Raw genomic sequence first — 12657 nt, 5'->3', positions numbered from 1 at the left:
TATTAACCAGTTAGAACAACGCTATGTTTTCAAAGAAACTAACATATTGGTGTGTAGGTTTGGGAAAGGTGACATATATACTGTATCCTCTTGCAGCTGAGTTCCCTTCAAGCCTTTGCATGTGTCTTATATTCTTACGGCAAATCTGTACTGCTCCTAAGATATATCTTGCTATTAAAGATTTTTCTCTTTGCTGGATGACAATATTCTGTGTTTATTCTTGCCCACAACAATCCTGGTGCTCAGTGTGAGGCAAGCTGTGGAAGGAGGGCCCACATGGTGTTCACTCTTTGTAGGAAAGGGATTTTTCCTTTCCCTTAGCACAGGGAACTCTCCATTTTCCCCCTCCCCATGCTTAAGGAAACACGCAATTTAAGCATTCTGCAAAATATTGACAACCGAGAGTCAAAATTTGACTTTCAGATTTTAGCTTTATTTTTTGGTTCCCAGGGCTGGGGGTTCCGCTGCAGGGTCCAGCGTTTACCTCTGGGGTATTTAGCAAATTTCCTCGGTAGAAGCAGGGCGAGTTTATGATTGGGTAAGCCTCAGGGTTCGATCCCCTGGGAAGGAGCTCAGATTAGTGATAATACAAAGGTCATCCAGCGTGAATGTATGTGCTTGAGTGCGATTAACTGAAGCAACTGCATGTTTGTTTTTGCCAGAATGTACAGCCACTTTGCATCTTGTGCAACGTTTGAGTGGGCTGATTTTGTCTGTCTTTCAAAGTCTTGGTTCTTCCTCCCATAATCTCTGGGTGACCAGAAAGGTCACAAGCTTATTGCACAGAAAGCAGGGTTCTCATCACAGAATCTTACCCTGGTGATAAAGAGCCGCTATCTTTGTTGGCTTGGTCCAATGCTACCTCATTCTTTTGGATATGAATTATTTTGAGTGTTGGGAGCAGCAGCAGCAGCAGCAGTGAAGGAGCTCTGGTACCACATGAGTCAGCCAAGATAAGTAACTGAGCTGGCTGTTCACACTGCATCAACTTCTCCCTTCTCCTGCAATTGAGGGAGCTGGGCAACCGTGACAAGCTCATGTCTATCTCTGCCCCCTCTCTCCCCCTTTGTTTTAAAATTTGGATGAGAGACTGGTGGGGCTTTAAATGCTTCCTCCTAGCTCTCGTTTTGGTCATACAAGCCTTGGCCATGTCTGCACTGTCCACTCTGTGGAGGCTGGTGTGCCACACAATTATTTATTTATTTATTTATTTTTAAAAAAAATAGGTGTGCCTTGGGTTTGAAAAGGGCGGAAAATCCTGCCCTAGATGAGAGTTCAATACATGAAACTCCAGAGTGGTAAACTCAGGATCATCAGCAAGAAATATTTTATCATGGAAAGAGTGGTGAATGCTCGGAATGCTCTCCCTGAGGAGGTGGTGAAGGCAAAAACAGTGCCAGAATTCTAAAGGGGTGAGAAACAGAGGATCCGCGCCTACATTCTGGGGTAACATATGGTAACTTTTCTGAATGTGGCTAACCTGCATGGAGTGGCAGTTACAAGACTTGAACACTTTGCTGGACAGACTGGATGGGCCATTTGGTCTTTTATCTGCCATCATTTGCTATATTGGGACCCAAGGCTGAAATTTGGGAGGAGGACCTGGGAGGAGGAACTTTTCCACCAGATCCTCTCCAGCCTTCTTCCTCCTCTTCTCCCTCTCTGAATCTTCTCTCTCCTAAACCTATGTTTCCAGTCCTTGAGCCTCTTCCCACCTCCAGTCCAAGGTAGTCCTCTAGTGTGTTGCCACCCCAACCCAGATTCTCTCCCTATTATGTTCCTTGTCACCCATAGTCCCTCTGCCTCCTACTCCCAATCTATTTCTTCCCTTTCCCTGCATGATCACTTCCTGGCTCCACTCCCTCCTACAACCCCCCACCCCCCATCCCATAAGTGGTCCCTTTCCCAGCTTCTCTCACCCACCCACCCACTTCCCTCTGCACTAGGCCTCATCAAGTCTGCTCCTTACTACTTCCATAGCCTCTTCCTCTCCAAACCCCACTTCATGGCCTCTTCTCAAGTCCTCTCCCTCCTCACCCCATAGCCCCTTTCAAGCTCCCCTCACTTCTCCTCCCAGCCCTTTCACAGCTCCTCCGCTTTCTATCATTCTTGCATGAACCCTTCTCAGTTCCTTTCCCTTCTCCCTACCTCATGGCCCCTTGCCAGCTACTCTCTTAGCTTCCCACCACCACCACATGGCCCCTCCAGACTCCAACTCTCCACCCCATGATCCCTTCCTGGCTTTGCTCCCATCCATCCCCAATCCACCCCCTCATTTGGGCTGGCCCTGGCTCTGGAAGAAATCTTCAGTATTGCAGCGACGGGAGGAACAATCAATAGGCAGAGGTAAACGCTGGACCCTGCAGTGTGTTTCACTCACCTCCAGCCAGGCTCTCAGGGTGCCCTGTGTCATGGGACCCCCAGGCAACGGCTCCAGGGCTGGATTTGTGCTCTCGGCATCCAGAGATAGTGCTGGGGGATGCAGGCATGTCCCCCACTCCCTCCCTCCTCGAAATTGGGGGGGCGGGGAGGGAATCCACTCCTAGCTGCTTAACTAAACAGCAGCATCCTGATCCCGTGGCAGCAGCAACTTTTCAAAAAACAAACATTCAGCGCGGGGTCTGCAACCGTTGCCTGCCCGAGGTCCTGCCCCATGCACGAGTTCACATAGTAACAGGAAACCTATCTGGGAGGAGAGGGCAGGGACTTGAGCTTGAGTCAGGCGGCTGCAGGCCCCACACTGAATTTCTTTAAGTTGCTGCTGTTGTGGGATCAGGACGCCGCTGCTTTAGGTAAGCTGCTGGAAGGCAGGCCCGGATAGAGGCAGAGCAGCAATGTTTCAACATCTATCAAAATTCGGCACTGGAGGAAGACGCCTATGCCTAAACCCAGGCTGCAGTAGTTCTGATTTACCCCCCCCCCCCTCACTCCCACCCCCGACCATGTTGGCCCTGCTCCTCCAAATTCTCATACGAAACCATGATCTGACTTTTAAATGTATGGCATCTTAGCTACAATTTCCAGGAATTCTCTGGAAACCTTTACACTTTGCGGATAAGCCATCAGGTCTGTTTATTGGGGATTAAGCACTGCTGTATATGTGAATTTAACTGTATAAACAAGAAAGATTCACAGCAATCAATAACATGCGCGAAAACCAGGACTTCATCTCTCTCTCTGCCCTGTTACAATAACTCTTCACAATAAAGACAAATACTCAGAGATGGGAATCAACAGGCCGCAGCTTTATTAAACAGAACAAACAACCAGCCCGAGCCCTCACAACAATAAACAAACTGTCATCCGCCACAAACCAGCAAGATGACTTATCCGCAGGCCAACCGGCCTACCGCTTATTAGGCAGTATCCCGCCACCTAACCTCCAGCCCCCGCCACCTGTCAGCAAGGAGCCAAGCCCAGAACAACCATTCGCCAGACAGGTATTGCCCAAACCGCTACTCCGTCAGGCCACAATATTGCATTAATGAGGATCGGGCAACCTGCTCATCCAAAGCTGCGACAGCAACATCTAAACAGTTCAGAGTCCAAAATCACAAACATAAGGGCGGGAGGGTGGGACGCCGCTTAGCCGGGACCCTCTAAGCAGGCTGAAAGCCCCCACCAAGCCACGCCTCACTTAAATACTCCCCCTCGTCCCGATAAACTCCTGTCGTGGCTCCATCCCATTGGGTGGATGCTGCGGGGGGGGGGGGGGGGCATTCAAAATTGAAATACTGTTGCACAACCCCCCCTTCACCTCTCCCCCCCCTCTTCTGGCATCAAGCCGCTGAAGTTTGCCTGGGGCGCCTGTTACATTCGGGCAGGCAGGCACTGCGGCCTGTCCGCCCTTCCAGAATTCACAAAATCATATTGTGTGCACGATAGCAGTTTGGCCAACTTCCGCATCACGTAGGCCTCACTGTTTTTCTTCAGAATTTTCCCCACTGCCTCCTTTTCTTATGCATATAACATACTAACCTCCATGCCAACCGATCCCCATTTAATCTTTCATTTTAAGGTTAGTGCACATGAACACATGCCCAAAGGCCATCTCCATTACTTCCTACATTTTCATATCTTCATTTCTATATTTTCTAGTAAGGCCTTAGGTCACAGGCAAAAATCACTGGTTCATATTTAAAAGGTTAAGTGGCACATTATCAAAAATCTGAAAGATTTTCATATAAGAACATAAGATTTTCCAAATCAGGTCAGACCAAGGATTCATCAAGCCTAGTATCCTGTTTTTAACAGTGACCAATCCAAGTCACTTGTACCTGGCAAGTACCCAAACATTAATCATCCCATACTACTAATGCCGAGAACAAGCACTGGCTATTCCCTATTGAATAGTAGCAGCTTATGGACTTCTCCAGGAACTTATCCAAACTTTTTTAAACCCAGCTACACTAATTGCTTAACCAAATTCTCTGGCAATGGAATTCCAGAGCTTAATTGTGCATGGTGTGAAACGTTTCTCCAATTTGTTTTAAATGTGCTACTTGCTAACTTATTGGAATGCCCCTTGGTCCTTCTACTATCCAAAAGAGTAAATAAAAAAGATTCACATTTACACGTTCAAGTCCTTTCATGATTTTGTAGACCTCTATCATATCCTCCCTCAACCATCTCTTCTACAAGCTGAACAGCCCTAACCGCTTTAGCCTTTCCTCATAGGGCAGCCGTTCCATGCCCTTTATCATTTTGGTCACCCTTCTCTGTACTTTTTCCAGTGCATCTATATCTTTTTTGAGATGCAGTGAGCAGAACTGCACTTAGTATTCAAGGTGCAGTCTAACCATGGAGCAATACAGAGGCATTATGACATCCTCCATTTTATTTGAGCAAATAATTTCAATGTAATATCAAAGATCTTTTTCCTGGGTGGTAACTCCTAATATGGAACCTAATACGTGTAACTACAGCATGCATTATTTTTCCTTATATGCATCACCTTGCACGTGTCTGCATTATATTTCATCTGCCATATGGACACTCAAACTTCCAGTCCTGCAAGGTCCTCCTGCAATTTATCACAATCCTTTTGTGATTGAACTACTCTGAATAATTTTGTATCTCCTGCAAATTTGATAACCTCACTCTTCAGGTACAACGGATGATGATTTTAATGATAAAGTAACTTATAACCCTACAGGTTTGAAATTTCATTTTTGAGTTTTTTCAGAAGCCTGGGATGTATAGCAACTGACAAACTGAAGAAGAGTAGCAAATCACCCAGACCAATCTGGCCTACTACATCTTCCAGGTTAGCTGTGGGTTGGTTCAGTTCATCTGACTCATCACCCTTGAATATTGTATCCGGGCCTAGATCACTACGATGCATCCTTCGCCTGCCCAGCTTGTTTCATAAGTAATCTCTGAAAGATTTTTCACAAAGAGTCCCATAATGCCTCTGCTCAAACTTAACAATGAGCCTTTGTGGTCCCACATAACAAATCTGCCTGCAGACATGAAACTCTCAAACTATACAAGCTTCACATGAACCATCTCATACGAATTCTTCCTAACTCACAGATTTTCCGCAGTTAGCAGAGCTGTTAACAAGGCTCCTATTTGCAATTATCATCATCATCATCTATTTATAGTCCCATCTTTCCACCACAAGAGTTTAAAGCAACAAATTAAAACACAACTGGACTCAGATTTCTAGGAAGATATTCTTAGACAAAGTCACAAATGATGAATTTGGGTGAAACCCTTTTTCTCAAATATTCATCTGTTTATAGTTAATTACGAAAGCAAGAAATAGTTGAACTTCAGGATATGCAAAAAATTTCTCTTGACTAAAAATTCCTAGATCGCAGGATTCCTAGCGAGGTCCTGAATGGCTGTCACAGATTGCAGCGGCTGTGGCGTCATCGAAGTTGATCTCAGGGGTGCTGATCATTTGGATCTTGTCCCCTTCCTTCCCTCATCCATTTATGGGCTTTAATCCTTTTATGGTGATTTTTTTTTTTTTTTTTTAAGTTTACACATTTATGCCCATGATTCAATTTTTCCTAGTTCTTTAGTGTATAAGTTGTATTTAAAAAATAAGAAAAAAAAAACTCTTAGCCAAGATTACAGTACAGTACATAAAGACTCACTGCTTCTCCCTCATGTTCTGTCTCCTCCACATAATCTCCATTTTGTTTTCTGAGAAAGCATCAGTAACTGTAGTTTTTCCAACATCCTCAGATATTTTCTTCTCTTTATTCACAGTGGGGTAGATTTTATAAGTTTACACGCGCGCGTACTTTTGTTCGTGCACAAGGTGTGAACAAAAGTACGCTGGATTTTATAAGATATGCGTGTAGCCGCGCGTTTCTTATAAAATCTGGGGTCGGCGTGCGCAAGGGGGTGCACATTTGTGCAACCTGCGCATGCCGAGCCCGGCGCGCGCTGCCTGTTCCCTCAGAGGCCGCTCCGAAATCGGAGCGGCCTCTGAGGGAACTTTCCTTCCGCCTCCCCTCACCTTCCCCTACATAACCCACCCCCCGGCCCTATCTAAACCTCCCCCCCTAACTTTGTTGGCAGATTTACACCTGCTGGAAGCAGGTGTAAATCTGCGCGCGCCAGCGGGCTGCTGGCGCGCCATCACCCGACCCAGGGGCTGGTCCGGAGGCCTCGACCACGCCCCCGGGCTGGCGCCATGCCCCTAGTCCCGCCCCCTGACCCCCAGACACGCCCCCTCCCGTCCCTTTTACGAAGCCCCGGGACTTACACGCGTCCCGGGGCTATGCGCGCGCCAGCGGCCTATGCAAAATAGGCGCGCGAGTGCCCTGCGCGCGTAAATCCAGCCGGATTTACACGCACAGGGCTTTTAAAATCCGGCCCAGTGACTTTCAGTCTTGGGGCTGGATAGAACAATCCAAACCTTGCTTTCGTATTTCTTAGTTGCTCTCACATTGCCAGAAGTATCTTTTCTATGCAGTGAGTTGATTTATGCAGTTGCAGGATTTCCCATAGTTGAGGTTAGCTGAAATCACGAACCACCATTGGTCTCAGCTTTGCTTTGTTGCTGATATTTTGGGAAGGAACACTGTGATCATTCAGTCTCTAAGTACTTCATAAACTATTTCCAGTAGCTTTGCAGGAAATGTCTCCAGAAATTTCCACTAGAGTTAACACCTTTCATTCCACCTGGAATCCCCCAAACTCCCCCTCTCTTTACATTTTTCAAGTCCCTTTTCTGTTCAGCAATGGATTATGATTTTGTCCGGCAGCAGTGCCATAGAGAATCTTGCAACAAGGAAATCCTTTCCCCCAATTCACCCCCCTCTTTTGAAATAAAGAAAAGAGCACTAAAAGGGAAAGCACTTACATTTTCAGTTGCATCACGCTTCCCTGTCACTAGTACTCTTAGGGATCGCAGCTCCTTCAGGATCAGGGTAAGGGAGGTGTCATTCTCAGTTCCTTGCTGTGGTGAGAACTTTTGACACGCTAATCAATGCTCCCCCCTAAGGATTGCGCGTGCATGGCTGTGCAGCATTACTCCTCAAAGCCACGTGTGGCAGAAGGAGCACGCCCACCTGTGGCCAACCTCTGCTTGAAAACAGCCCCTATGGGTCTTCCTGGCTGCTGATCGCTTGCTTTCCCGAGATCAGCATCCAAGAAGTGCCGGCCTGTGAATTCTGAATATGCCGCTCGTGCTGGTACAGAACAGCGATCGGCGGCACTGGGCCAATAAACGGCCCCCAGCTACTGCCCCCACCACTGGTTAACTCCGTAACCAGCGCACGATGCTCACAGCTGCAGCTGCCTGGAGTCTTTGCCCCCTAAGGCAGCCGGCAGTGAAGTTAGCCCTCCTGCAGCTGCACCACTTCAAAGGCTCCCCTGCTACGGACACCTTAGGGAGATAAAAAGGGCTGGTGGTGGTGTTTGGTGAGGAGGAACACATGATGGGAGGAAGGGAGAGTTGCTGGACCCACTCTGCTCGTGGGTGAATCGTGTGTGCAACAGTAAGGCACAGTCTGACTAAAAGGCAGAGGGAACACTGCATGTGATGCAGCTGAAGTCGCTTCTGCTCTGCCTGATTTACCACTGGCCACCAGTTACCTCTTGGGATGATTATTTGGAAGAGGGCACCATTTCATTTGTTAGGTTTATAGGTGTTTGGCTTCTTCTTCAGAAAGTAGACTAACATAGAAACATAGAAATGACGGCAGAAGAAGACCAAAGGGCCCATCCAGTCTGCCCAGCAAGCTTCACACATTTTTTCTCTCATACTTATCTGTTTCTCTTAGCTCTTGGTTCTATTTCCCTTCCACCCTCACCATTGAAATATCTAGCTTGATTAGTTAGGGGTAGTAGGGGTAGTAACCGCCGCAATAAGCAAGCTACACCCATGCTTATTTGTTTTACCCAGACTATGTTATACAGTCCTTATTGGTTGTTTTTCTTCTGTCCTGCTGTTGAAGCAGGGAGCTATGCTGGAAATGCGTGATGTATCAGTCTTCTCCCATGCCGCTGAAGCAGAGAGCCATGCTGGATATGCATCGAAAGTGAAGTATCAGACACATTTGGTTTGGGGTAGTAACCGCCGTAACAAGCCAGCTACTCCCCGCTTTGTGAGTGCGAACCCTTTTTTCTTCTCCCCTGCCGTTGAAGCAGAGAGCTATGCTGGATATGCATTGAAGGTGAAGCATCAGGCTTATTTGGTTTGGGGTAGTAACCGCCGTAACAAGCCAGCTACTCCCCTCTTTCTGAGTGTAAATCCATTTTTCCACATTTCCTCTTGCTGTTGAAGCTTAGAGCGATGTTGGAGTCACAGTAAGCATGTGTATGTTTATTGAATAAGGGTATTCTCATCTATTCTCATCTCTATCTGGCAGTAAGCTCTCTCATGTCCTCCTTCCCTTCCCCCAAACATTGACAACATTAATTTACTACAGTTTACAAAACACAATTAGATAAAGGGTCTGATTTACTAAGACTTTATCCTTTAGACACAGATTGGGAAAAAGACCTTAGTAGATCAAGCCCAAAGTGAATTAGTCAAGGTCACACAAAGTCCATAAGACAGCAGGAATATTACAAGCAGTCCCATGGCATAATTACTTCTCTGACCACCTTACTTATCATAACATTTATTTGTATAGCACTACTGGACATGCATAGCAGTGTACAATAGGGATAAGTATTCTATGAAAAGTCCCTGATCAAAAGAGCTTACACTAAGTGTTCCTGAGACAACGGGAGATGAAATGCCTTGCTCAAGCGAGTCAGTGGAAGCAGCAGGATTTCAACCCTGGCTTCCTCGATTTTATGCCCATCCTTCAACCACTAGATCGGGGCTTCTCGGCTTTTGGTTTTTTTTTGTGGCACACTTTCGAGTTTGCTCAATCCTCACGGCACGCCAAACCAAATTATGCACAATTCTCACTCCCCTTCCCCACACAGCGGCGGGAGGAGAGGAGCACTTTTCGCCTGCGTTCCTCATTCTGCTGGCTTCAATCTGACACCACGTGCAGAACCATCAGATCCCGGGGGATTACAGGGCCGGGCCCCGCCCCCCGCAGCACAGTCAAACATCCGACTGAAGCTGGCAGAGGAGGTGCACGCAGGAAAGGACCCACTCTCCTCTCCTGCCAGAGGGAAGGAGGGAGGGAGAGAAGATAAGACTACCAGAGTTCTGGTGGGTGCTCCCTGGAGTGCAAGTAGCCAGCCCTTCATTTTGGTGGGAGGGAGTAAGTCTGGTACAGACTGTCCCTGTGGAATACACACCTAAAACGCACATTCTTTAGGTATCGGTGCCACAAAATGTTTTTAGGTACAATAAAAAAAAAAAAAGCCTCTGTGCTGGTGGGTTTGTCCTGCATACAAGAGAATTATACACCAGAAACTCAAAATAAGCCATCAAAATTCAATTCTGTGTGGGAGACACAACCAGGTCAGAGACTTTGACCTGTGCACTAATATATTTTATACTGATGAGTTATTAATATTCTCTATCAAGCAATTCAAGTTTCCATCCTTTGATGTGTCTGGCTTGCTTTTCTGGCTGATTGACTTGTTCACGCTCAGGTCTTCTCCCGGTTCCTTTTCTGTTATCCTGCAACTCTCTGGTGTCTGCTTTTCTTCTTCGTCTCTTCCCTTGATGCTCTCTCTTTTTTTCATTCCTCCTCCATTATCTCCCAGAATTCCCCCACCCCTAAAACCAGGGTCCTCTCATATATCCCCTTCTTGCCCTATTCCTGAGTTATTTTTCTATCTTCCCAGTACCTGGTCCTCCCTTCTCTCTATCCTTGATCCTCTTTCCTTCTCCATCACCCTGCCCCTTAATTCAGGGACCTTTCTCCCTTCTTCCTCTCCCTCAGTCCCTGATGGTCTTTAACTCATCTCTTGCCCCTTATTCGTCCCCCCTGCTCCCCTTCTCTCTCTTTTTCCCCCCACTATTCCCCCTTCACACCTCCCCTGGTACGGCCCCAGCTGGTCTTCCCAATCTTCTCTCTACCCCTATCCCCCAGCAGCAGTGCACAATATTATGTTATCATCATCCCATTCCTCCTCCCCAAGCACACACACTCCTAACCTCCCCTCAACATTCACCGCCATCCTGGCACTGCCCCCAGCCCAGCCCAAGCATTCACCCATCTTCCCTTCCCACAAATCACTCTCTCACCGGGCAGAATCGCTGGGGTGATTCCCTACTCTGCTGTCATCAGAGTCCCAAGTCCCTGCGGCACAGATAGCTAGCGAAGGCCTGGAGCAGCAACTCTCCACGTAAACAGAGCTCAGCAGAGAAGAGCCCTGTACTCCAGAAAGCAGGTAGGGCTGAGGAGCGGAGCAGAGGAGCGGGAGAAGCAGTTTTTCCCCTGCCATTCACCGCTATGTGGGCTCCCCTGCTCTTGACCCTTCCTCAATGCTGTCTGGTTGCGGTGGAAACTGGGAAGGGAAGGGGGCTGAAGCAGGCGCGAAGAGATTTAGGGCACTATCCAATAAAATCCAGCATAAGCCCAGGGAGGAGAATCCTGCTGAGGCTGTCAGCAGTGGCAGAGGAAGAACTTTTCCAAGGCAATACCGGGCGAGAAGCGCTGCACTGGGAACGCTCTCCCCTCCCCCCCCCCCCCCCCCCCCCATGCTATCACTGAAAACAATGTGATAGGGGCTGGCAGGATTGAAGTTTGATTCCCAGACCTGATCCCTGGTCCTCAGGCCAGCTGGCACTGAGAAAGTCATAAGAGGGAGTGTTCCCCAGGAGGAAGACCCAGCCAGTAGCAGCACCTACTGTCTGGCTCAAAAGAGCATCTGTACCCAGTTGTGTGTGTGTGTGGGGGGGGAGAGAGGATGGGATCCTGGTCTGTGCTTATTGTTTGAAGAATTGCCATTGTAATATGTGAGCTAAATAAGAGAAAATAAAAAATGCAGAAAGTGCATGGGCAGTAGGGAATGAAGGTTGATTTCATCTAATCATTCCAATTTATAGTTCACACTCAGTTAAAGCAGATTCCCAACTTAGCTAGATACTCCAAGGAAGAGGAAATGGTAAGGAAAACAAAAAAAAATAGTAATAGTAATAATGTGGTGAGATAACATTTATGAAGTCTATGCATATATAAAGAAAAAGCACTGCAAACTTACAAAAAAAAACAAAAAACCACAACAAGTTAACATCCAGGTGATTGTCATGTCACAAATAAAGGTGAATTTTATTTCCTGTGCAAACCTTTAAATACTATTCAGCACCTGTTTAAAGCTGCCAAAGCAAAAAAAGCCAAAATTATGATGAAATGCACACCGACAAGATCCCTGCATCTCACCTTGCCGTGACTTCTCTCCACCTTCCGAAAACATTTATTCAAGGAAAGGTTGTGCCTTACAGAGTTCTTCCAACCCGTGGGGGCCGTGGCGAAGTAGGGGAAGCGATCCAGAATCCAACCATAGATCTCCTTGACCGGCAAGCACTTACTCGGGGAGTGTTCGATGGCCATGTAAATGAGAAGGCTAAAGGAGTAGGGAGGCTTGGAAGTGGCGGATTTCTTTTCCGCGTGCTGGCAGCAGGCTGGCGAGAAAGCAGGCAGGTCATCGCTCTCACTGTCATACAGGGGGCTCACGGCAGGAAGACCCTCGCTCCCGAGGCTGAAGTTATTTAAAAGGTTTGTGCTTTCGTGAAGCCAGTTCAAGTTTGTGAGCTCGTCGTCGGCTGAAACAGAGTCCACCGAGCTGGCCTTGGGCCCAGTGGCATCCACCGCTTCCGGCAGGCTCCCCATGCTGCAAATCTGGCTTAATCCGGCAACCTTTTCTGCTCCAGGTGTTTCAGCTTTCTTGTCTGGAGTCATTCCAGTTACTGGACCCATTTAATCCTATCGGGTCTATAACAAAGAAAACAGTTATTAGTCACTGTTAATCCTTAACATTTTAATCCCGTGCAACCACTAATCGTTCACACGCACTGAAGCTGGGCACAAGCTGCACTCAACGCACGCACCCAGGAGTGCCCCCATGACAACTACGATCTATAAAATGCTGGGACCGAGCGCCTGTCATTCTCCCCCCTCCCCACTTTATTTCTCAATTTGTTCGCTGCCGGTCTAATTTTAGCATTTAAAGATACACTAGTCAGCACTTTTATGATTGATCTTCACATTCTTGAACAGAAGTACTGTAAATCCAATGTGTCATCTTTAAAAACATTGCTTTGATGGCAGATTTCTT

General features: G+C 47.3%; 1 protein-coding gene across 2 annotated transcripts in view; it reads right to left on the bottom strand.

Annotated features, from left to right (window-relative positions):
* FOXN2 (forkhead box N2) overlaps positions 1–12657 on the bottom strand; it is a 101563-nt gene that overhangs the window by 39339 nt on the left and 49567 nt on the right. For both annotated transcript variants that reach the window (XM_029593389.1, XM_029593390.1), the window contains exon 2: positions 11763–12314. In XM_029593389.1, coding sequence (XP_029449249.1) covers positions 11763–12299 — 537 coding nt within the window. In that variant the 5' untranslated portion in view covers positions 12300–12314. The remainder of the gene's footprint in view (positions 1–11762; positions 12315–12657) is intronic.

The sequence above is a fragment of the Rhinatrema bivittatum genome, chromosome 3 (genome assembly GCF_901001135.1).
Source record: "Rhinatrema bivittatum chromosome 3, aRhiBiv1.1, whole genome shotgun sequence".
NCBI lineage: Eukaryota > Metazoa > Chordata > Amphibia > Gymnophiona > Rhinatrematidae > Rhinatrema > Rhinatrema bivittatum.
The sequence above is the reverse complement of the archived record's forward strand: the minus strand, read 5'-3'. Positions and strand labels throughout refer to the sequence as shown.